The 26662-nt window shown below is 40.9% G+C and overlaps 1 protein-coding gene across 2 annotated transcripts in view; it reads left to right on the top strand.

Annotated features, from left to right (window-relative positions):
- Positions 1–26238, top strand: part of LOC120532961 (A disintegrin and metalloproteinase with thrombospondin motifs 19-like) — a 245910-nt gene extending 219672 nt beyond the window's left edge. The window contains exons 20-23 of one of the 2 annotated variants that reach the window (XM_039759483.1): positions 5416–5620; positions 7135–7287; positions 13835–14012; positions 26003–26238. In XM_039759483.1, the coding sequence (XP_039615417.1) occupies positions 5416–5620; positions 7135–7287; positions 13835–14012; positions 26003–26154 (688 nt within the window). In that variant the 3' untranslated portion in view covers positions 26155–26238. Of the gene's footprint in view, positions 1–5415; positions 5634–7134; positions 7288–13834; positions 14013–26002 lie in introns of those variants that run through there. The other variant, XM_039759484.1, reaches the window with a different exon arrangement.
- The last annotated feature ends 424 nt before the right edge of the window (positions 26239–26662 follow it).

Here is a 26662-nt window from a genome sequence, read left to right as displayed (position 1 = left end):
TAATTATACTTAAAAGTCAGAAACAGTCCAAATAATCACTTCAGATTGACACAAACCATTGTTTTGTCAGAAATGTAAGTTCATCGTTTTGAAAGGTAATCTTTAGCAGAAAATAGCACAATGGAAAGTCTGCCTTTTCTTTTTTGCAAATTGACACAAATAAAGACTCAAACAGCACTAAATGTAACATAATTGCAAAGGGAAAATTAAATGAACTATTTCTTTATCTAAATTACTCTAATTGAATATAATGGCAGATAAATGAGCCAGATACAAATATAAAGAACTGCACAAGCCAAAAAAAAGGAATGATATCGCAGATCTGCACCAGCGATTACTAAACTTCTCATGAACGTCCACACCTGCAGAAATGGATTAATACAGAAGGCATCTTCATCACTTAATGTCCCTTCCTATTCTGTATTTTTTGTTCATGTGAATCTTCTTAATTTTTAATGCCTAGGCACTCATTAAAAGATAAATACAGAAATATACTTTTCAATGTACAGCAGACTTTTGTGGCTCATAGTCAATAAAGAAGCTACAACTGTTTAAGGAGCAGACATGCAGTACTTACTAGTACTAACTCTCAGCCATATAATTTTTCTCAAACAGCTCTTAGATTTTTTTTCCATTTGCATAATCTTTTCTTTGGTGCTACAGAAATGAAAGTGGTCTGTCATTTTTACTGCTGAGGAAAAAAAAGTAAAAAGATTCTTATGAGTCTTCGTTTTTTTCTTCAAAGGCAGTTGACTACTCCAGTGGGTCAAATAAAAATCCTATAAAGCAGACAATTTACTGAAGATGTGCAGTAGTTTATTTCATCAGATGTTCCTAAGGATCCTACTGATATAAATAAAGCAAGTCTCTTTGGGCAAAGTGTGGATGTGTAAAAGTCATCTAAACCTTCAGTGTTCGGTGCTCCAGCGTAAAGAACTTATCACCCCATATAGTTAACTGAATCCACTTGAAGACATTTTAGGGGTCTCTACCTCAAATAAACCTGACACATCTTGACATTCATCATGACTAGTGATGAGCTGAATGATTCTGTTGAAATGTAGTGTTTCACTTAGCAACAACAAAAAAAAAACAAATAGCAAAACCAATGGTGTTTCAGCTCCAGCAGAATGTGTGTCTTTGACATAAGAAGAAAGTGGTTTATCTTGTGCCTGGAAACAGTTTCATGCATGAATTCTGCATGTGACCATCTGTCATTTTCTATTTAAATTAAGATGTCTATTGAAAAAAAAAAAATCATCACACCTGTTTCCTGTCAAGTATAGACACTTTGTTGAGCCATCAGACATGTATTGTGGATGTACTGGTAAGAAGACTTCCACTTTGAGAATTATGTTGACAGTCTTGGTGATTGCAATCCTAAAGATGCTTTGGAGATAGAATTATATTTGAAGCTCCACGGCACATGAAGCATGTAAGTCTTCGTTTTTTTTTTTCTCCAAAGGTGGTTGACTACCCCAGTGGGTCAAATAAAAATCCTATCAAACACTTTACTTAACGTATGCAGTAATTGATTTCGTCAGATGTTCCTACTGATATAAGTAAAGAAAACTTCAGTGGCAAAGAGTGGATGTGCAAAAGTCATCTAAACATTGAGTGTTCAGTGCTCCAGTGTAAAGAACGTATCACTCCTTACAGTAGTTAACTGAAAGCAGGAATCAAGAAACAGAAAAGGACAGGTGCTAGGTAGGTTGATAGATAATCATAATCTGATTTGCACCCTCAAGACTTGATCAACTTGTCATCACTGAAAAACACATACATTCTTCTTTATATCTTTACATTCAATTGGAGAAAGAAGAATTGTGGTGATACTGTAAGTCCATTAATGCCAATACGCTAGGAAGCAGAAGTTTACATTTTTGTCTATGTCCAGGCCCAAGCTTCCATTAAATAGAACAAGACAAAACGTGAAACAAGCATTTCACCCTAGAAAAGCCATAAATGTTGCTGAGCTGAACAAAACATGGTTTCAGTTACTGTAAATACAAAATTACAAGGGTAAATCAAAAAGTAAAGGCAATTTGAAAATTTCAGCAGGTTTTCAATCCCTCTGGCCAAAGAATTTCACAATGGCACAATGTTCAGCATTGGTGCAATCCCACAGCGGAGCATCCATGTTCATTTAACCTTGGCTTCAACTAGACTATCAGCAGAGCACTGCACTGTGCATCTTCAGTCTACCCATAAGCACTGGGAACGTGCTGTTTTGTGTCAGCTTCTGTCCATTGCGGTTATCACATCATTTTCAAATTTCCTTTATTTTTTGGTTTAACCTCATACTGGGGAAGAATGTACAAGTGTGATTCAATATTGTAACAACTGTTATTGGTAAACTAATTCTTAACTCCCTTTTAGAAGAAAAGTTATTGAGTCAAAATTTGGCGATGGGGATTATTATGCACCTGGGGCCTCATGCATAAACGGTGCTTACGCACAGAAATGTTGCGTAAGAACGTTTCCACATTCAAATCATGATGTATTATGTGTGCCTTTTTTTTTCTCTGTACCTTTCATATGACACTCAGATGGTGGGCTACGTCTCGCCTTTTCACAGCGAGTTTGATATGTGACAACTTCTTTTTTATGTCGGGCACTGTGCGACTTTGTGAACTTGAGCTTTCAAGTTTCTCCAACACGCCATGTCACTCGATGAACTTCCTTTTGTTGATTATACCACTGTATATACCAACAAATAGTACGTTTTTCTTTCCCTCCACTTGATATTCACTGAAATTCTTATGTTTTCCCTCTTGCTTTTGCCATTGCCTTTTCACAGAACGCTGAGCTTAAGGGCAATTTATATTGATTAGCATATTCAAAGAGGCGTAATTCTGGGAGGAGACGGGTGGGACAGAAGGCGCGTGCACGTGCGTTACTTTTCACGCTGATTGGGATTTATGGAGCGGAAGTGGGCAAACGCACAGATTTATGCATCCGGATTTTTCTGTGCGTAAGCACATTTCGTCTTTTGTGCTTATGTCATTATAGTGCGAATTCTACGCACGGCGTTATGCATGAGGCCCCAGATGTTTATAAAAATGTACCAAGCGGTTACATTTTTTTCTAAACTTTGGATATCAAAGAACAGTTTGATATTATTATTTTGCTTAAATCACAATGTTAATATTGTATTTAGCCTGATTTGTGTGTTTGCCTAATTTGGAGCTTTGACATGTGAGGAATCTGTTTCTGTTTATTTTTGTTACTTTCTTGTTTTTTTGTTCATACAAATCTAGTTAGTTGATCATATGACTACAATTGTTATGCTTTTGACATCATAGGAAGTTACAGAATGAATATGGCATCGATTATCTTGTCCCAAAATTAATTTAAAATTCATTTTTCTTGGTTGTCAAACAAGCAGGTGACAACAGTAGAATTTGGGTTCTGATTATGATCTCTTTTTTGTACTTGACTTTTTTACTCTTTTAGCTTTGGTTACTGATTTCTCGTATTTGTTTGCTTTCCATGGTATTCTGTCCCCTGTTTATCCTGACCTCGTCTTTTGCTAGTTTAATTATTTGCTAGTTTTGTTGCACTCACAACAATCCTCAGACACCTTTGCATATTCTTAACAGTTAAAATTAATTATACTGTATATTATTATTTTTGGTTATCACAGCACCATTTTGGTTTTCTTATGGGCAGCGTCATTTTGTGGGTCTCATCATCAAAATGCATCACCTGGTTCCTAAGGCTGCGTCATTGGAGCGATGCTTTATGCAATGACATCATGGATCTGTTACGCTAGTGAGGACTAGCAAAAATATTTTTGAGTAAGATCAGGAGATAAGATGTAATTTAACTGAGAGAGAAAAGAGATAATGAGTCGGAATAGTAAAGAGAGACAAAAATTGAACTCAGAACAAAGTGTCAGCACCAAAAAACACAGTTGAATAATTAGTTTTGAGAATGAAGTCATTTTCCAAAAAAAGGTTTGCATCCGCAAACTCGGGTGAGGAAATCCTTGAAAAAATGAATATTTAACTCATTGTATCATAATCAGGAGGTTACAGCTATCCATGAGTTACCCATAATAACATGAGACTTTAATCTAATGACAGAGAAACAAATGGTGCCATCCATACAAAATCAAAATGGCAACAAAGATGGCACCGAATAGCTCACAGCACAAAAAGTAAGCTACGATTCAACAAACTGACCTCAGAATTAAGTTTGTCAGCTTGACAAAGTCCTTAAAGCAGTGTAACATTGTGTCATTTAGTACACACGTATAAAAAAATGTAAACAACTCCGTTCCCGATTCCTGGTTCCAATTCCTTTTGCCTTAAAGACTGTGGGTATTCCGAGAGCTTTTGTGTGGATCACTGTGGTGATTTCTGGTTTTGAAAACATTTGCATTTCTCCTTAACTCTGATTTTTAGTTATCTTTAGGGCTCTGGCAGCGGTTATTTTGATTGCCTTTTTTTCAGCTTGCTTTTGTGCTTTTGACATTCATTTTATCTTTTGCACTTTTTTATCAGATCTGCTCAGGTTCAGTGGCAGAACAGATTTCGTTTTCAGTGAATTGCATTGGCTCCACTTTTCTCCCACCACAGCTTAATACTCAAGAAGCAAATATAACATCAGATTTACTCAACAGTTCTCCTCTTTATGCATACCTGTATTGCGACTTGTTCCTGAGTTTCTGAATTGGAAAATATTAAAAATGAATTATGATGACATCCAGAAATTTGAACTCTAGCTGTCTCTCTCCGTGTCTGGGGACTGCACAGTTTGTCCACTCACTGCGCCAGTGCGTCAAGTCACCTTTTTGTGACACACAGGCCTATTGAATTCATGAGGATTATGTCAAAGAACTCTTTGTTGGCCTGTAGTTCCAATACTTGCTCAGAAACTGAAAGCAATGGATGTATGGATGGGTTAGGAAAGAAAAGCCACAAATGTAACAGTTGTATCTCTTGCAAACACATGTTCGCTCTTGCCTTTTAGCCAATCACAAGTATGGGACTCTCTTGAAGATACACTCACCAATATCTGAAAATGTGCTTTTTTTCCCTTTATGGCAAAGGATCAAAGGTACTAAGTGGCTGCTTCTACTGTGCACAGCCTTTCTGTGCATTACTACACTGAATTTGATTTTTTTCTGTTAAAGTCAACGTGTAGTCTTGCAAGACTCAAAGGTTGTAAAAGCAGGCAGCACATGGTATTCTACATTTGTACAGTAGGTCACAGAGTCCTTAATTTAAGGCATGGTCCTCACATGTAAAATTACAAATTGTTTTCAAAGTAAAAGGTGAGATGACAAATTACTCCTGTGGCATGCTAATGTCATCTGTCCTTTGAACCTCGATCACAATGACACATCTTGGAACATTCAGATGCAAAGATAACTGGAGTGCCACTTGAACTTGCTCTGATTTTTTTCAGGTGGATGATGACAGAGTGGACGTCATGTTCAAGAACATGTGGAAAGGGATCCCAGAGCAGACAGGTGGCATGCACTCAACAAGTTCGTAATGGGACCCTGGTCCGAGCCAAAGAAAGGGACTGCCTGTCTCCCAAACCTGCTTCTACTCAGCGTTGTGACGGCCAAGACTGTGTAACAGTATGGGAAGCTGGCGTGTGGTCTGAGGTACACTATAAATGTGAGATTTTCACTAGAAGCTTTGTTAGAGATTGATATTCCTTACAACACCTTCACGTTCGTGGAATATGTGATTTACATTTGCATGTTTTCTTTTGCCATTCAGGTTAGCTATTGTACCAGCATTGACACAGATCAACATGACCTCTGCTGAATGTTGTTCTGTTTTTTCATTGTTCTTGCGAGTAACTTCAGCCTTAAATAGGTTCTTCCTTAACATCGTCCTTAAGGAGCATAATTTAATCAATCATCAAGTCTTACTTGATTCTGATAGAAGTTTGAGAATACTGCAGTGGAGAAATGTCACCATGGCCAACTAATGTCTGTTATATTAATTAATATAGCCCAGGGTTGCCCAACCTTTTTTCTGTGCTGGCACACATTTTGTAACCAAAACCATCCCAAGACACACCATTATTTTACTGACCACAAACACATTATATCTCATACACGTGCTCAACTCTCCGAGGAGGTGGGACTGCTGGAGAAGCTGGTATAAAAGCAGCTCAGTGTTCGGGGACACAGCACTTAGTGAGCACTTTGGTGGCATCTCCCAGTTGCTTTGTTCCTTTGCCCTCTTAGAGGCAACTCATATGGCCACTATTTGTTGGGCATATTGATCATGGAGGTCTTTTTATGCAAGGTAGTCCTGTCCTCCTGAGGCAGGTCTCAACCACCTGTGGAGCTTGTCCAGCTCAGTTCAGGCCCATGTGCGCTGCACTATTTTTTCCACGGCACTGGTAGCTCTCACCTGTCTCACTGGTAGCTTTCACTAGTCTGCTGTCTTACTAAACTTTTGAACAAAGCAATCAGGACAATATAACTGTGTAACTAATATACTGTAACTGCTGGCCTAATCTGACAGTTTTGGCAGTAGAAATATTCAGCAAATGTATTCCTCTTCTATGATCTCAAACCCCTTTTATTGGATTTGCTCTCATGTTAGTGTGCATGGCCATCCATGAAGTGCACAGCAGTTCTTCGGCCTGCCTTTTCCATTTGGAGAGCTCATGCCAGGGTGGGTTGTGCTGTTCGCTGTCCAGCCTCTGAGGTCACATCTTGTACTCTTTTGCCTAATAATCATACTGAAATGAGACAGTATTTTAAACAGCTTTATTTCAAGTGATCAGACTGCCAGATGAGCCCCACAGAATGTCCCTGGTATGTTTCAGTGTTAGTGTTTTGGTATGCTTTAAAGAAATTTCAGTGTAATTCTGGCAATGAGCGCATAAAATATACAATGACTGGCGTTCCCTACTAATGCGACTGTTAACATGTTAAACAAGGTGTGTCTAATTACTAAGTCATTTATGGCCATGTAATATATATATACTGTTAGAACTTATAAGTGAAGATTTCATTAATATAAGCAAGTCATATTGATGTTGCAACAGAGGCGCCTCCAAATGTGCTGTTTCTTGAGGCCACCTCAGTGTCAACATGGGTGGCAGAACCAATTTCTGTCAGTGTCATTCTTTAGGGCTGTGGTTGTTCTCTTTCAGTGTTCAACAAAATGTGGCAAAGGGGCTCGGCAACGCACTGTAAGGTGCACCAACCCTCGCAAGAAGTGTGACCTGTCAACACGTCCCCGGGAGGTGGAAGACTGTGAGGATTATTCCAAGTGTTACATTTGGCGATCCGGTGACTGGTCTAAGGTACCCTTATTTTTAATTCTTATCCTTTCTGGCTCTTTTCATTTTGCTAGGTGGGCTCAGTCTTCCAGTATAGAATGCCTAATGTTTATTTATTATTATTTTGACTGAGATGTTGAGTCCCAAGTGGTCCTTCCTCTGAGTGCAAAATTGCTTTGGCTTTTGAAAGCTTTCAGCTAGCACAATAAGCTTTTCAGCTACTTGCATTTAAGTGTAATCAAGCTCCATTAGTCACTGAGCAAACAACAGGAAAGTTAAAGACCACCTGCCTACGCCAACAAGAGGGAGGCAGTTAGCAATTGCATAGCATTGACGGATTATCAGATGGTGTCCTATGTTGTCTGAAAATAGATGATCTTGTCCCCCTGTGTCTCCTGTAAATGTTAAGAAAGTGCAGAAGTAGAACGGTGAAAATTGGGAATTAATAGTGACCATCAGGAGATCATCATGGCGAACCCTCTTCACATGCACCCCTTCTGTACCTGCTGTTGTGTAACACTCTTCATGGTGTCATTACATTTGCCGCTCATCCTGTGTCTAATGCAGTCTGCCTGATTGGACTTTCACTCCGCATACCGAGACCACATCGTGTAGCCACCCCGGCAGGTCCCAGCAGGTGTAGACCTGCAGCCACACTTTAAACACATTCCACTCGTGCAGAGATCTATCTACATGGTGTTTTATGGGATTAAACTGTCCTCTTCAGCGATTTGAGTGGCACGTAGGCGTCTTCCCTACATCAACAGGAGGTCTGTCTTTCATACCTGCTGAGGGGGGTTTGACCTCTCGTTGACCCCGCTGTTTGAAGAATATTTATTTCTTAATTTACTTCTGGAGCCGCAGGTGTTTTTTGGATTGTCTGACTTTGTAGGCTGTTGTTTGGTCAAAGAAGTTCCACTGCCTACGTTATGAAAGACTGCAGGCACTGTGTGGTCTTGGGGCCAAGAAGCCATCTGGCTACCCCTGGAAGGTGCAGGGTCAAAGATTCAGAGCCCACCACTGAGCATGTAGGCGCGTCCACATGTCTGTTACGTATTAAGTAATGCATGCAACTGTGTTCAATGATAAAAGGCAAATTATGTTTAAAAGCTGTTTTCAAAAACACTATGAGTCAGCAGTACGGAGGTTAGGGATGTTGCCCCATAACTCCAAGACGTAGAATTAGAACCCTAGCCCAGATATTGCTTTTACAAGCATGTTGTCTCCGGGATTTTCTCCAGGTACTCAGGTTTTCCCTGCCACACCCTAAACACATGATGGTTGGGTTAACTATTGGCTCTAACTGGCCCATTATGAGTGGGTGTGCAGACAGGCAACCCATCCAGCTTTGGCTCTCACCTAATACCAGTACTGCCAGAACTTGCAGCAGATAACTCTGAGCTTGATAAATGGGTTTGGAAAATGAGTGGGTGGATTCTGCATATTATTAAAACCTGGTGCAGTCTTTCCGGGGGCTCTGCCACTTGAACGTCGTGCAGAATTAAGAGCCACACACACTCACCTTTGCAGGGTGCCTGAAGATATGTAAATGGAGTACTTCGGCTGCTCTTTACAGGGACACAGTACACTAGCACCACCTGGTGCTTGGAGGAGGGATTTCATTTTTCTATGTGTAACACCAGTGCAGCTGCAACACTTTCAAGGTCACAAGAGGATTATATTGTTGCTTGGAAAAGATGCCATTGCAGTGATATTACCTGTGAGTTGTGAGCCATCTTATACTGCTGTTTACAGGGAGACAGTGAAGTGGTTCCACCTGGTAGTTATTTGTGGAGTTTTATCTCTGTATATAGCATTACAAGAGGGCTGTTGGCAATGAGCTGGGGTATGCTGGTCCTTATGAGGAGGCAGTGTAGTGGCACTCTTTAAATTGTACTGTTTCTGAAGCTTTGGTTAAGGACTATTAGTTATTTTTTTATCCAGCCATCCATTATCCAACCCACTATATCCTAACTACAGTGTCACAGGGGTCTGCCGGAGCCAATCCCAGCCAACACAGGGTGCAAGGCAGGAAACAAACCCCGGGCAGTAATTTGCACACACAGGTTACTAGTGGGTAATTCCTTGTAAAGATGCCAGTGTGTATGACATGGGGTTTATAAGATGAATGGCATTGCTTTTTACAGAGCATCAGCTACTGGTTATCATTTATCCGTCCATTTTATGACCCACCTAACCTTTACACGTCTTCTGGTCAAATTTGACTTGTTTTTGTATTTGTAATCAGTGAAGCATTGTCAATTGTATTTGTTGAGAATGAAACTTTGTGACTTTTTCTGCCTTTCTCTAAATTAATGAGCAGTAAAAAGGTAAAAGTTAAACATTCTATAATTTGTACAGCTTCTAAAAAAATTTTACTTGCCGTGTCTTTTGGGTCCAATTTTCATACACAATTGACTTTTTTGTGATCAGTTTTTTGATTTTTTAAAATAAAAAAAGCCCACATGTTGTCCATCATACACCCTCTTCCCACCCCTGTTGAGAGTCCTGTGTCATACCACCAGGAGCAGCGGCTGACCACACCACCACACACACTCCAAGGTATGCCTGCATCATGAGACCCTGGCACATAAAAGATTTAACTGTGGAGGAAGCCGATTCTAAATTATGAATGCTCTCACTAGATGCTCCATTAATCCATGATGCAGACGTCTCCAGAAGGATCAAGTTGTTAAAGGGAGACAGGCAGTTCTCTAGTGAGATAATATCAGCTTGAGGCAAGAAGACGTTTAGCAGATACAGTGCTGAGACGTAAGAATTTGCACTAGTGCCCTGACAGAGTAATACATAGCAAAAAATGAATAGGAACTGATAGCACTGAAGAGAGTGAGCAAGATATTAGAGAACCCACCATTGACATGTTTCACAACCCATATGAATATTGTAAATGTCAACTTTTAGTTTAGAATTGTAAAGGCTTCTGTAAAGTCCTCTTTACAGCAAAAAGTTTTCAAATGTCACATTTTTGTACAGCTGCTACACATTTTGAACAATTCTGTGTCCTTCTGACCAATTTTGACCCACCATATTTCTATATGTCTTGACCTTTTGTAAAAGCTACATTTCTTCTTGGGACAAATAAAGCTCTATCTATCTATCTATCTATCTATCTATCTATCTATCTATCTATCTATCTATCTATCTATCTATCTATCTATCTATCTATCTATCTGTCTATGTCTATCTATCTGTCTGTCTGTCTGCCTGCCTGCCTGCCTGCCTGCCTGCCTGCCTGCCTCTGTCTGTCTAGGTCAGGACTTGAGTTTATCGTATAATTTCTGATATTTTATAATGTTTATAAGTTGAATGCAGAAAACACACACTATTGGTCCAAGAGATTATGATGTGCTAAGACCCACCTGAGAGAGTAACCACGGAGCAGGCTGCCTTTGTTTTCTATGTATCGTGTCTACGTGACCACACGGTAATACCCAAACTATTCCAAAGCAACGTTTGCACTGTTTTGTGTTTTTTGTATCTCAGACCCTCATACACCTTTATCGTTAGATCATCCCTTATCTACGAAGGAGCGTTTGATCAGGAGAAAATATGAAGCTGGTTTTAAATTAAACGTTGTTGAAGTGCCAAAAGAAATTGGTAACTGCACTGCTGCAACAAAATTTGATGCATTTGAGGCAAGAAGATGTAAAATAAATATATATATATATATATATATATAAGTATATATATATATATATATATATATATATATATATATATATATATATATATATATATTAAGTGTTGCATTTTTAAATGGGTGTATAAGTCGGGGTCTGATTTTATGATCAGTTTTTCTGGTTTCAAGACCCGACATATGTGAATATATACGGTATTTAACTCACTCACTTTTCAGTTGAGGTTCATAGGGTCCAAAACTTATGTTGGCATTTTGGTAACCTGGACTTGGCACCAGTATTATTGTAGGATATACTCGCTTATGCAGACTAACACACACTCCTACAGGGTGAATTTACAAGCACATGTTAGTGCAAAAAATATGAAAGGAAAACCAGAGTAACCAGGGGCTAATGGGCCATCTTATATTGCTCCTTACTGTGAGGTAGTGAATTGGCATGACCTGTCGCTTAAATGTGAGTTTTATTCTGCTTCACTTGGTAAAATCCCAGCTATGCCACTTGTGGGACACAAGTAGGTTATTTTACTTCTTAACAAGGGCACCAGTGTCATGGTGTTACTAGTTGGATTATATTGCTTTTTACAGGGGAGCAGTCCAGGGTGACCGCCTGCCATTTATGAGAGGGTTTTAAACATTTTTAAAATTGTATCTCTGCAGTATTTCTTACACAGTGGTTATGCTGCAACATGTAATGTTACCAGAGAACTGGTGTCATGTGGGGCTTATGATCCAGCACCTAGTGATCTTTACAGTTATCTAGGCATTATGCCCAAGTTGGCTTGGCCCATAAGGGGAGCTGGTGCAGTAACATCACTTGGACTTCGAAATGGGTTGACTTGCTTTTATGGAGTCTTGCACTGTGACATTACAAGGAGAGTGTGACAGTTTCATATTGTTCCTTGCAGGTGCACATGAATAGATGTGAATGATAAATAGGAGAAATACATCTGATAATAACTGGGATGTGGGGTATGAATTACCTTGAGTCCCAGGTTTTGTCTGAGACCTCACAGACTGGACTGGACTAGATTGTTGTGTCACAGCTGGCCATCCGACTGGGAAAATGGGTGCAACGTTTGACAAGCCTCGAGAGCATTTGAGAGAGGTTTAGGTTTAGGTAGACTTTATGTTCCCAGAGGGAAATTTATTTGTAGCAGGAAAGTACAAAAACAGAAGACATTGTTACAGAAACATAATAGATAAACAAAGACACAACATGTGATAACCAATGTTATTGCATAAACACACTCAAGATCAATACAAAGAAGATGAATTACTTTCAACAGTACACAAAACCATAATACAGAATTTAACATTTACCAGCATTCTTATAAGGAACAGAATTTAAAATGTTGATACAGTACCTAGTTACAAGCTTTGCTTCCATGACATAAAATTGCAGTATAACTGCTAATCTTGGGGATGTCAAAGACATGCAAGTAGTCATGGGCATTGTGGGAAGCAGGAGAAGGACAAATGGCAGGATAAAAAGACTGCACCACTAGGGCCCAAAGAAATGATGGCTTCCGTCACGGAACAGTTGTTTAAAGATAGGTGCTAGTTATTATTATGGAGAACCCATCAGCCAGGCGGCCAATTAGGAAGAAATTAATCTGGAGTTAAAGAGAAGATTTCGAGAGCAAAATGGGTTTCCAGTTATTGCATGATATGCAGGCAAATGAACGAACAAATCCCCTGTAGTACATTGATCAGAGCTCATCCTTTGGACCAGAGCAGGGCTTCATAATCACTCTCATTCTCCAGTAGAAGGAGGCTCCCAGTTTAGTTTCCCAGGTTGTCAGAGTATTAGCAATGTTTAGATGGACTACTGGATGGAGTGGAGACACAAACTAAACATTGTCATTCTTAAGTAACGCGGTCCCTTTGTCTCTGGAAAGAGAATTGGTGCCCACATTAGTCTTGGCATCATAAACTCCATCACATCTTCTGTTACCCTGTAGCTGGGCAATGTTTGTATTTGTAACACTCGGTACAATAAAGCAAGGGTGTCCTCATAGCGAAGAGGTAGGATATCAAACTAGACTTTACAGGCCCATAAAGATAAGACACAACTTCTTTCTGAGGTGTTCCTTATAATGAAGGAGGAGTATGAAGGGTATGTGGAACCTAAAAAGTGCTTTATAAACGCAGTAAATCAAATGTGAAGACAAGATTATTCTAATGCCTTTGCCAAAATAACAAATAAAACACTAATGCAAAATCTGCGGGCATAGGAAGGCATATTACTGAGCATGTGCTTCCTTCTCCTTCTTTTTCTTACTTTATTGAAAAAAATGCTTGAAAATCTAAAAAGGGCACGGAGCCACCATGGAGAATGTAAAAAGTTGTAGCAGCAGAGTACAGGGAAACTTGTACTTACTTATATGGCCGACCAACATGATTCACAAGAATGCATTAAAATACAAGAGTTTATGTTAAATAACAGGAAACCCAAATCAGCCTACCTGATGTTCTCCTCTCTCCTCTTGATATGCACAGTATCACAATGAAAAAAAACAAAACGAGTGCCACCTAAATTGTGAATTTCCCCTTGGGATTAATAAAATATCTATCTATCTATCTATCTATCTATCGATCGATCGATCGATCGATCGATCTAAATAATTGCTTGGCACAGTGGAATAGAGGAACAGAAAGCAAAAGCCCCGTGATGGTCACTTGAGGCATCTTTCAGAGGCCCAGGTGGGCTTTCTTGTCATAAGCAGTTAATTTTGCACCCTTAAAATGTAAACATCTGATTCAGTTCAGCAGGTAAAAGCTTGTCAGCTCTTTAGTTTTTTTGACCCGGCTGTATGCGCTCTATTGTTCATGGAGCAACTTCACTTGCAAGCTCTCAAGCCTCACCCTTTGCAGCCTGTCTGGATTTGTTCTTTATTTTTATTTCTCTAGTGTTCTGTCACCTGTGGGAAGGGAATGCAGTCTCGAGTCATTCAGTGTATGCACAAGATCACAGGAAGACACGGGAGCGAATGCTTTACCTCCGAGAAGCCAGCGGCATACCGACCCTGCCACTTACAGCCCTGCAATGAACGCGTGAATGTGAACACCATCACATCACCCAGACTGGGTAAGCCATTTACAATCCTTGATTTCTGTGCAGTGACATTGTAGGAGACATGCTTACAATTCATTTTGCTCAACTGGTTTCACTACTGCTCCTTCACATCTTAGTCTTAAACTGAATGAGGTGTAGGTTTTAACTGTCGGAACAACCCACAGCCCAAGTTCCTGATACTTTACTGCTAGCTCCAGCTGAGGCCACAGAGGTGTTTAAGTGGAACCTTTCTAAACCAGCAGAGCTTCATCTGGGGTTAGAAGATCATACATAGACTGACACCTTTTTCCGTTTCCTCACAAAGATGCCTGATCAGGAAAGCAAGCACTGAACCACACATGGTTCATCATAACACATAATTTGTATATAAGATTTTATGACAGGTATGCGAAAAGCCAAAACATTATTTTTTGTTTTAATGGCAGCATTGCTTTTCAAATTTTTACTTATTTGCCCAATAAGAGTTATGTTCTCTAGAACTCTTCTGTTATAGTTTATAACCCACAATTTCACCATTGTTGCCCACTTTCTCTATTCAGAGTACAAAGAGTGACTTCACAGGCACTGTGTGTAATGCCTGGTGTCTTATCGAGCTCTCTCTTAGTAGTACTATATCAACAACAACAACAACATTTATTTATATAGCACATTTCCATACAAAACGTAGCTCAAAGTGCTTTACATAATGAAAAATAGAAAAATAAAAGACACGGTAAGAAAAGAAAATAAGTCAACATTAATTAACATAGAATAAGAGTAAGGTCCAATTGCCAGGGTGTACAGAAAAAACAAAAAAAAAACTCCAGACGGCTGGAGAAAAAAATAAAATCTGCTGGGATTCCAGACCATGAGACCGCCCAGTCCCCTCTGGGCATTCTACCTAACATAAATGAAACAGACCTCTTTGGATTTAGGGTTCTCACGGAAGGACTTGATGATGATGATCACGTGGACCTTCTGGCTTTTAATCCATCCATCCATCATTGTTGGAGCATCATGATGCTTTGAGTAGGTGGTGGTGGTGCAGGCCGCCACCACAAAGAAACCGGAAAAAGAAACAGAAGAGAGAGTAGGGGTCAGTACAGATTTTAGAGCCACCATGAATAGTTATAATGAATTGAGCATACAGAGTATCAGGATTAATTATATGTACCATGACCAGCTGCCTTCAGACACTAAAGGCAAGAGCAAGATGTCCTAGTAGAACTTTTCTCCAAGATGACATAAGGTCTTGATGGACTTCCACACTGACATCTGAAAAAAATACCACCAAATTCTAATGGAGAATCAAAGAGTAGTGGTGCATATGATATCATACACTAAAGGGATTAGTTGCAGCTCATATGAATCATTCTTCAAGAACAATTAAACATGAGAAAGGTCTTTAACCTTACGAGTAGGATTTAGGAGTCATATTGGACTTGACAAGATCAACTGCCAGACGGTGTTTGGAGCCATTAAGAAGGTTAACAGAATGTGACTTTATATATAGTGCCCTGATGTGTGGAGTACAAGTCCCAGGAGGTTATGCTCAAGCTTTATAACACACTGGCGAGGCCACATCTGGAGTACTGTGGGCAGTTTTGGTCTCCAGGCTAAAAAAGAGCAACACTGGAAAAAGGGGCACGATGCACTTTTGCATGCACCACTACTCTGAATATTTTTATCCTGATGAGTTTCCGTAGGCACCTTAGCAATTCAATGTAACACAACCAATTAAGAGTTTGTTCACAGGGAATAAACTCTTTATGAACAAGTCTGTCAGTGTCAAAAAATGTGATCATCATAGTCTCTTGAAAATATGTCATGGGGTGGAGAAAAAAAAATATTGACTAATGTCACCAGCATTATGAATATCAATAATGCATTTTATTTACATAGTGCTTTTTCCATGCTCAGTTGTAGAATAAGTGGCAGAAATAATAATAATTCAATACATTTATGTAGCGCTTTTCTGACTACTGCACTCAATGGACTCAGTGGACTAATAAACCAGACTGACAGACATATAATACCTAGAGACATATTGAGAGTTACACCCTAATCCCATGCTAGTAACTGATTCGTGGAATGATTGGGTCCCCACTCATAGGTCCCTCCAATCATGTGCCCTTCTGGTAATTAAAATGGGATGTCTTCTGAATGAAAAGCAGCGGAGCCAAGCCACCCATGACAGATGTCTTTGCTATTTGTTTAGTGTTATGGACAACATGGGCATCACTGAGCCCTTGACACAGCTGACACAAACACAGCGACAGGTTTTCAAATGCAACATTTTTTTATTTCTTCAGATACCTTTACAGGTCCTCTGGAACCGTTCCACAGCACAGTTCATACATAGGTGGTGAATCCTTCCTCTTTCTCCCGACTCCTCTTAATCCACGCAAGTGCTGTCCTCTGCCTCCCGACTCCGACTCCCTGAGATGGAGGGCTCTTTTTAAGCCAATCCTGGAAGATCCTCCAGTGTTTGAGTAAGGTCTGAAGGAGGTACTTCCAAGTTAGGCAAAGTGTCATAAAGTAGGTATGGTCCATCCCTGCAGTTCCTAGCAGGGCTAGCCCACAGGACTACTATTCCCAGCGTGCCATGTGGTATGGAGCAATGGAGCAGTAACACAAGAAGTCTGCCCTCTAGCATGTCAAGGGAGTGCATACTCTGAAAATCCTAACTGCCCCGGTCCTTCCATTATATTGGACTCTCTTCCTGGCAAGGGATCAATTACCAACCTTGTAGAGATGCCATCCCACAATCTGTTCTTTAACTCTGACCTCCCATCTTGGCAAGGGGTCACCTTTCCTCCTGGATGGGATGCCAGATAATCCCGCATGGCACTTACAATGTGTAACAGTGAGTCATTGTATTGACCTAACAGTCAGTTGGAAATGTTTAGAAGTTTAACATTTTTTCTTTATGCAGCTGAAGATGGGCTCCTTGGATGTCAGTGTATATTTCACTCGATTGTGTAGTCCAATAAATAAACATTTAATTCAGGCGTATTACTCAAGGATAACAATGTGCAGATACATGAGTGCCTGATTGACTGAACATTGTTGAATGTTTACAAGTATGGCATTTATAAATATAAAGTGCAAAATCAATCTGGAAGAAATATGCCTACCTGATAGAGAACTGTGGGTCTATTGAATGTGCTGCGGGTTCTGTTTTATTTCATGGTGTTTTAGACATACAGTTTGAGAATAAACATGGCTTTGTGCCATTGACTTAATTACCTGCGTCAATTATACTGCAGTAATACATGGAGTGGAACTCCCTAGCAAACCATGTGCAGAGCCCAGCTTATTCAGAATAATAATCGAGCACTTACTGATAAGTAAACGGTACATCAAGTAATGCACTTCTATCAAGAACAAACCAAACTGCCTATTCTATTAGCAGGATACACCTTAGGCTTAATAGCGCTTTACACTCAGAATTGAGTCAAGAGTAATGGAGGTGTGTTTGAGACTAGTTTCAGGCCTGCATCATAAACTAAGCGGTCTGTGCTGTGGGTGCAGTGCATTAATCATCCCAGTATGGTCACACCGGCCTCTTAACCACACTTTTATATACACGAGACCGCTGAAGCAGCCTGGCACCAAAACAAATGGACTTTTCAGGCTACATTAGGAAAATGCAGGCAATCTGTTGTTTAAGAAAGCATTTTGAGAATTACTCATTAAAGACACCACTGGGATCAGTGTCACTGTGGAGATGCAGCTCCACCAGTTTTACATGGGCACATCAATAACACTAAAACACAATTGGATGAGTTCCGGGTGTCTCTTTACATCCTAACAACTCCCCAACTATCAACTGACTCCATGTCACTGCCTTCTCGTGTCCTGTTTGTGTCTCTTAATAAATTGGGAACTTTATATCTTTTTTATCTAAAATGTAATTTCATTGCTGTCAAAAATAACTTAAGCATAGACCACTCTGTAAATAATTAGCAGTAAAGTACAAAGCAAATAACCACAAGCCACTTGGCAGGTAATTTACCAAAGAAATTTGACAAAGAAGTGGAGACCCTTCAGTCCTTTCAGTCATGCTGAATCTTTCCCTATCCTCAGATGCCTAACTAATATTTCTTGCTGATTGCAGCAGGGACATTTTTATATGGCTTAATAAATTAGCACTGTGGTGGGCTGGTGCCCTACCTGGGGTTTGTTTCCTGCCTTGCGCCCTGTGGTAGCTGGGATTGGCTTCAGCAGACCCCCGTGACCCTGTAGTTAGGGTGTAGCGGGTTGGATAGTGGATGGATGCATTGATAAATTAGCTATGCTTTTAAAGATTGTTTTGTTCATAATTTTGTGACCTATGTAAATGTGTGAAAATCTGCTTCAGGATATCAAAAATGCTTCCCCATCAACTACTGCAGACATTGTGCTCCCTCCATTACAGACACTTGTAGTATCTTAAAACTATCACAGCGTTTTCTAAACACACTTCTCGACACGACCCTCTTAGGTAGGCATGAAATGATACATTTATCTCATGATACCAGTCATATTGTGATTCAGGCTTCAAGGTTCAATACTTTCACAATAGGAATTTGTCATAGAATAATTGTCCTATATGTTTAGTGTTACTTATTATTAAACATTCATAAATTGAAACACTGGAAAATCAAATTAAAATTAGTGTGCAAGTTTTAATTTATGTTTTTTTCACTGCAGTATGTTTTTGCCCAGACTTCCCTCTCCCGCCACTTCTTCCAGCTCTTCCGGGAGAATCCCAAAGCGTTCCCAGGCTAGCCGGGAATTAGCGTGTTGGGTCTTCCCGGGCCTCCTCCGGTTGGGCGTGCCCGGAACACCTTCCAGGAGGCATCCTGATCAGATGCCCGAGCCACCTCATCTGACTCTTCTCGATGCGGAGGAGCTCTATTTCCCGGATAACTGAGCTTCTCACCCTATCTTTAAGGGAAAGCCCAGACACCCTAAAACTCATTTCAGCCGCTTGTATTCTTCGGTCACTACCCATAGCTCATGACCATAGGTGAGGGTAGGGCGTAATCGACTGTAAATTGAGAGCTTTACGGCTCAGCTCCTTTTTCACCACGACAGACCGATGCAGAGCCCACATCACTGCGGATGCCACACCGATCCGCCTGTCAATCTCACGCTCCATTCTTCCCTCACTCGTGAACAAGACCCCGAGATACTTGAACTCCTCCACTTGGGGCAGGATCTCTCCCCCAACTCTGAGAGGGCACTCCACCCTTTTCCGGCTGAGGACCATGCTCTCGGATTTGGAGGTGCTGATTCTCATCCCAGCCGCGAACCGATCCAGAGAAAGCTGAAGATCACGGCCTGATGAAGCAAACAGGACAACATCATCTGCAAAAGCAGTGACCCAATCCTGAGTCCACCAAACCGGACCCCTTCAACACCCTGGCTGCGCCTAGAAATTCTGTCCATAAAAGTTATGAACAGAATCGGTGACAAAAGGCAGCCCTGGCGGAGTCCAACTCTCACTGGAAACGAGTCCGACTTACTGCGGCAATGCGGAAAGCTCGGACACCGGTTGTACAGAGACCGAACAGCTCTTATCAGGGGGTCCGGTACCCCATACTCCCGGAGCACCCCCCTGTGACGATGTGGGTTCTGGCTCCACACTCCCATTGCTGTTGGAAGCACATGAACCCAACACCGTCGATAATGTTACCAATCAATCAATCAATCAATCAATCAACATTTATTTATATAGCACATATTCATACAAAAAAATGTAGCTCAAAGTGCTTTACAAAATTAGAAAAATAGAAGACACAATAAAAAATAAACATAAGTCAACATTAATTAACATAGAATAAGTAAGGTCCGATGGCCAGGATGGACAGAAAAAACAAAAAACTGCATTCTACCTAACATAAATCATCATATTTTCATGTAATGATGGTCATATATCATTGTTGGAGCATCATGATGCTTTGAGTAGGTGGTGGCGCAGACCACCACCACAAAGAAACCGGAAAAAGAAACAGAAGAGAGAGTAGGGGTCAGTACGGATTTTAGAGCCACCATGAATAGTTATTATGAAGAATTGAACATATAGAGTATCAGGATTAAGTTAAAGTGAAGTTATAAAAAGGCCATTAAAGTGCTCCACTGCAGGCTATTCCAGATTTTAGGTGCATAGCAGCAGAAGGCCGCCTCACCACTTCTTTTAAGTTTAGCAACTCATTTGAAGATCTAAGGTGACTGAACTTGAACTCTGTGCACGTGAAAATAATGACACTATGCTATAAGCTTGGAAAATAAAATTACTGCAGTGCAAAACCATCAAAATTGAAATCTGTCATTTTGCTTTGTGAATTGATGTCAACAATTGCTCCACCAAGGCCTATTATTTTATTTCGCCTTTCAATGGCCTCCGCCAGTGACCTGTGGCGGGGCGACATACTGACTGTAAGAACCTCTGTCCTCTCCTTTCCTTTCCTTTCTCTCTCCGATCGTTTCTTACCCCGAACGTTTCTTTCTCCCCCCACAACCGACTCGCGCTTCTTTTTAAACGTGAGGGGCCATTACAGCTTAGCATTAGCCACGGAGCAATCACGAATTATGTTCCCCGAGGACACGGTACACACCCTATATGGCCAAAAAACCACACTGTATGTGGACCCCTGTGCACGTGAAAATAATGACACTATGCTATCTGCAGTGCAAAACCATCAAAATTGAAATCTGTCATTTTGCTTTGTGAATTGATGTCAACAATTGCTCCACCAAGGGCTATTATTTTATTTCGCCTCCCTGACCTGTGGGTACTGACTGTAAGTTATGTTATACACTATATGGCCAAAAGTATGTGGACCCCCTCCAAATTACTGAGTTCCAGTGTTTCATTGTTAACACACTTAGCCCAGCAGTCTCTATTGAGAAACACTGGCAGTAAAATTGGTCATCCTGATGAGCTCAGTGACTTCAAATGCAGCACTGTCACAGGATGCCAGCTTTGCCACAATTCAGTATGTGAAATGTCTGCTCCAGTCAATTGTAAGTGGTATTATTGTGAAGTTGAAGTGAGGTGTTAGACTATGCAGACAAACAGATTTTGGCCACCAAGTGCTGCAGCATATAGTGTGTAAAAATTATCTTTTGTTGCATCACACCAGAGCTCCAAATGTCCTCTGAATGCAACATCAGCACCAGAACTAGACATTGGGAGCTTCATGAAATGCGTTTCCATGGCTGAGCAGCTGCACTCAAGCCTAAGATCATTATACGTAATCCCAAGCTTCAGTTGGAGTGGTGTGAGGAACTGGGAACGGGTTCTCTGGAGTGATGAATCACGCATCACTATCAGTCAATCAGATGTACCTGTACCGTATCTGGGTTTGGCAAATGCCAGGAGAACGCTACCTTCCAGACACATAGTGTCTACTGTTAAGCTTAGCGGGAGAGAAATAAATGTCTGGGCTGTTTGTCAGGGTTTGGGTCTTAGCCCCTCGTTTCCAGTGGAGTGTACTGTTAATGCTACAGCATACAAAGACATTTTAGACAATTATGCACTTCTAACTTTATACTAACAGTTTGTGGAAGCCCCTTTTCTGTTCTACCATGACTGTGCCCCTGTATACAAAACCAGGTCCATAAAGACATGGAGGAACTCGATTGGCCTGCACAGAGCCCTCATGTCAGCCCTACTGAACACCTTTAGGATGAATTGGCTCACAGATTATGAGCCAGGTCTTCTTGTCCGACATCAGTACCTGACCTCAGACATGTTCCAAAATCTTGTGGAAGGCCACCCCAGAATAGTCGAGGCTGTTAAAGCTGCCAAGGCTGGCTACCTAAATAATAATACCCATGCTCTTAGAATGAATGTCCAGCAAGCTCATACTGTATAGGTGTGATGATCAAGTGTCCACAAAGTGTTGGCCATATAGTGTATTTCTTTTAAATAAAATTAGAATGTCTTCAGCACATGAAGCTGAGGCCTCACTGTTGTGACAACATGTCCTGCAACTGAAATGCTCACTCACTGGTTACAGACATAGCAGGGCCACATATATGATTTGACCAGAAAAGCAAGCTTTGAAAGTTTGGATCTTTTCTGTCTCCAATATCATAGAGGACAGATGTCAAGAACAATGCAATACCCTCTTCTGTACAATTCCCTCTTGTTGTAATCTATCCCTGTTTTTGAATCCATACCGGTCCTAATGGTATTGATGTTTCAGGCACTCGTTCTGACATTCACAGCTCGTGAGAGCTACAGTAACCACAGCTTGCTTCTCCCAGTAGCACTATGGGAACTACTGCAATACGGTAAGTTTGTGTTTTGACCAACCCAGTAAAGTTAAGTGTGGATGCAGTGGTGCAGTAATGAAACAATATCGCGATTCTCTGTACTCGTCCAAGGATACAGTTCATTAAGTTAAGCTCTCTTATGGAGGGTGATGAAAATCACTTCTCGGTATAGTTGTTCTTTACAACAATAATATTTATTTCTATAGCACATTTTCATACAAATGATGGAGCTCAAAGTGCTTTACAGGATGAAGAAAGAGAAAAAAGACAAAACTATAAAAACAAATTAGGCAATACTAGTTAACAAAGAATAAAAGTAAGGTCCAATGTCCAGGGAGGACAGAAAAAAAAACCAAAAAAACACTTCAGACGACTGGAGAAAAAAAATAAAATCTGTAGGGGTTCTGAGGCCACGAGACCACCCTGCCCCCTCTAGGCATTCTACCTAACATACATGACCTCAATCAGTCCTCATGGTATTCAGGGTTCTCATGGAAGAACTTGATTGATGATGATGGTCATGTGGACCTCTGGCCTTTAATCCATCGATGTAGGGACATCACGGTGCTTTGATCGGGTGGTGGTGATGGTGCAGGTCGCCACCACAGAAAACCGAAAAAAGAACAGCAGAGAAAGTAGGGGTTAGTACAGATTTCGGAGCCACCAAGAATGATAATGATAAGTAAATGCATATACAGAATATCAGGGTTACACTAAAATAAAGCTGTGAGGAAGCCATGTTAAAGTAATGAGCGTTTAGCAGTTTTTTAAAGTGCTCCACCGTATTAGCCTGGCGAATTTCTACCGGTAAGCCATTCCAGATTTTAGGTGCATACCAGCAGAAGGCCGCCTCACTACTTCTTTTAGGTTTAGCTTTTGGAATTATAAGGAGACACTCATTTGAAGATCTAAGGTTACGATTTGGTGTGTAAGGTGAAAGACATTCTGAAATATAAGATGGAGCGAGATTATTTAAGGCTTTGTAAACCATAAGCAGTATTCTTAAATCTTTAAGTCTTTAAAATGTAATTCTGCACTGTTTATTTTGCTATTTATTGTATCTGCAGTCTAGAGAAAACCAGTAAAATAATAAGTAAAGACTACCTAAAATGGGGGTCCCCAACTCCAGTCCTGGAGGGCCGCACTGGCTGCAGGTGTTCATTCTAACCCTTTTCTTAATTAGTGACCTGTTTTTGCTCCTAATTAACTTCTTTCTTATGAATTTTAATTGTTTTGCTCTTGAAGACTCAGACCCCTTAATTGTTTCTTTTTCCTTTATTAGCAGCCAAACAATAATGAGATACAAAATGAGCCAAAACAGAACCACCAAACTCTGTCCATGACAGAATATCCAAAAAAAAAAAGAAGGACGAATGTCACAGGAATGTTAGATCTGTTCGGGTCTCCAAAACATTTTAACGGTGCTCTTAGAAAAGAGAAAATCAACAATTTTGGAAATGTCTGCTAATGCACCATGAGAGCAGCAACAAGCCATGGCATTGAAGAACGGGTTTAATTAATGATAAGACTCGGCGTCTAATTAAACAACTGGTTGGAGTGAAGTTAGTTGGAGTTTGAGGCCCTGACTTAGTTGGTGTTCTGTTGGCTCACCTACTTCACATTTCAGTTCTGTTTGGGTGCCATTTAAGGAACGAACTGAAGCAACTCAGAGGAACAATGAAGAAATTCAAGGGAAAAAATCTTAAAAAACAAGGAAAATGTGTTTCTGGTCACCAATTAAGAAAAGGGTTAGAATGAAAACCTGCAGCCACAGTGACCCTCCAGGACCAGAGTTGGAGATCACTGATCTAAAACATACATTTAGAAATATTGGTGGTTTGAGTAAAATTGAACTAATCCCAGGTGTCCTTTGAGGGATATTTTAGAGGCTGGGGTATTAGAGAATCTGCAGGTATGAGGTGCTGAAGTGAACTGTCAATAAATAGGAAAGCACTGCCACTTCTTTGACGCTCTTCTTTAACCAGTTTAACATTTCGTAAGCACCATCCTAGATTTGTTGACATTACCTTTTACACAGAACACGATGAAAGACAAGGTAGTATTGTGATGCAGTTGTTTGTACTGCTGCTTCGTAGCTCCAGGAGACTGATTTAAAATTCCATTCCAGTTTGCATTTACATTTACTTGTTTAACAGACGCTCTTATCCACAGTGACTTACAAAAGAGATCAAAATAACGGAGTAAACATTAGTCTCAGAAACTGTTTAGGAACAAGTGTTATAGGACAAGATTACGGAGATGATCATCATAAGTGAAAAGCGTGGAACAAAATACATCCGAGTTACAACTGCTAGGTTACAAAAACCTATTGGCTATTATCAGTTAATACAGAAATTCACCAACAAGAGAGTCTTCAAACGCTTCATAAAAACACATTGAGGAAGTCAGCAGTTCGGATGGAGGTGGACAGCTTGTTCTACCACCTTGGAGCTTCACATAAAATAAATCTAGCTTGAGATTTGATGCCAAACAGAAGTGTCATCACAAGACGGCGTTCAACAGCAGACCAGAGTGGCCGAGAAGGAGCATAGAACTCCACGTGTGTCTCCATATATATAGATGCCGACCCTTTGACTCCTTCATAAGTAAGAGTCAAGGATTTGAACTTAATATGGGCCACTAGAGAAAGTCAATGTAATTATCTGAAAAGAGGAGTGACATGTGCCTGCCTCGGCTGGTTAAACACCAATGTGCCGCCCCATGCTGGTGCTCCTCTCAGCCAAGAGTTGCAGTAGTCCAGATGTGACATGACTAAGGGCTGGACCAGGAGTTGTGCTGCATACTCCATCAGATACGGGCTGAGAGAGCATCACGACATGGTCAGTGAAGGGCAGCTGAACATCGATCACCTGTGTACACACTTGGCGGGTGTTAGCAATAATGGGCTGAGCTGAATGGAGATGGGGTGCCAAACAGATGTGATGTCCATGTGGAGTCTGCATGTTCTTCTGGCCTTCCTATCGGTTTTACTCTCCTGTCCCTTAGAAATGCATGATGCCTTAATGGGTGACACTAAATTTTCAGCGTATGTGGATGTTTGCATGAGAGTTCTCTGCAATGGATTGGCACCCCACCCGTAGTTAGCTCCTGCTTTGTACCCAATGCTGCTGAAGCAGACTCAGATCTCTCATATGTGTACAATTAGAATAAAGTAAGATGGTTGGAATTAAAAATTACTGACACATGCATCTGTGCATTAGGATTTTCCATCCATCCATTATCCAACCTGCTATATCCTAACTACAGGGTCATGGGGGTCTGCTGGAGCCAATCCCAGCCAACACATGGCACAAGGCAGGAACAAATCCCCGGCAGGGTGTCAACCCACTGCAGGACACACACACCAAGCACACACTAGGGACAATTTAGGTTTGCCAATGCACCTAACCTGCATATATTTGGACTGTGGGAGGAAACCCACGCAGACACGGGGAGAACATACAAACTCGACTCCACGCAGGGAGAACCCGAGAAGAGAACCCGGGTCTCCTAACTGCGAGGCAGCAGCGCTACCCACTCACTGCGCCACCGTGCTGCCCCATTAGGATTTTTCTCACTGAAACACATTTTAGGCCTGCTTTGACGTGACGCCTCAATTCCTTTTTGGAATTTTCATGAAATCTTTCAGAACCTGTGACCTCCCCACATATTCCCTTTACATGGCTACATGGTTCAAGGACACATGTGACGCAAAGTCAGCTGTTCACTGCCCTTTTCTTTTTGTTTTCCAGCTGCCTTAACCTTCAAGTGTCTCCGGGACCAGTGGCCGATATACTGCAAAATCGTACGGGAGAAGAACCTTTGTCAGGATATGAGGTGGTACCAGCGCTGCTGTGAGACTTGTAGAGACTTTTATGCACAAAAAATGATGCAAAAAAGTTGACATCCAGCAGAAACTGACAGAACTCTATGATGAATTTCCTTATTTATATTAAAATGTGCAAAAGTGTGTGTTTTTTTTATCCAAGCGGCTGTTGGACTGTTTTATTCTTCTGCTCTGCAGGGGATCTCTGCGCAAAACAAACTTAATCAAACTCGTGGCCGTTAAACAGTGCATAAGAAATGGCGTTCAGGTGTGTGTGGAAAGCCAAAAGAGGCGTCTCTGGTGGAGCTGCAGTGTCCAGACCTTGGCCAGGTGCGGGCAGCAGGCAGCCTGGAACATCTTGAGCGTTATTAATGGAGCTCATTAAGGTACGACCGTCTGTAAAACGAATGAAATCACAGTGGTATAATAGGCGCTTTGTGCATATCAGAGAGTACGCTGTTTCATATTTATGATTTATTGATTTGCATCCAGTGAAGATACTCGGAAAGCATACTGTATACATCAATGAGAACATCTTTTGCATATGTCATATATCGCCACCCCCCCCCAAACACCCACCACTTCT

Source organism: Polypterus senegalus, chromosome 7, assembly GCF_016835505.1.
Source record: "Polypterus senegalus isolate Bchr_013 chromosome 7, ASM1683550v1, whole genome shotgun sequence".
In the NCBI taxonomy this organism is placed as follows: Eukaryota; Metazoa; Chordata; class Cladistia; order Polypteriformes; family Polypteridae; genus Polypterus; species Polypterus senegalus.
The sequence above is the reverse complement of the archived record's forward strand: the minus strand, read 5'-3'. Positions and strand labels throughout refer to the sequence as shown.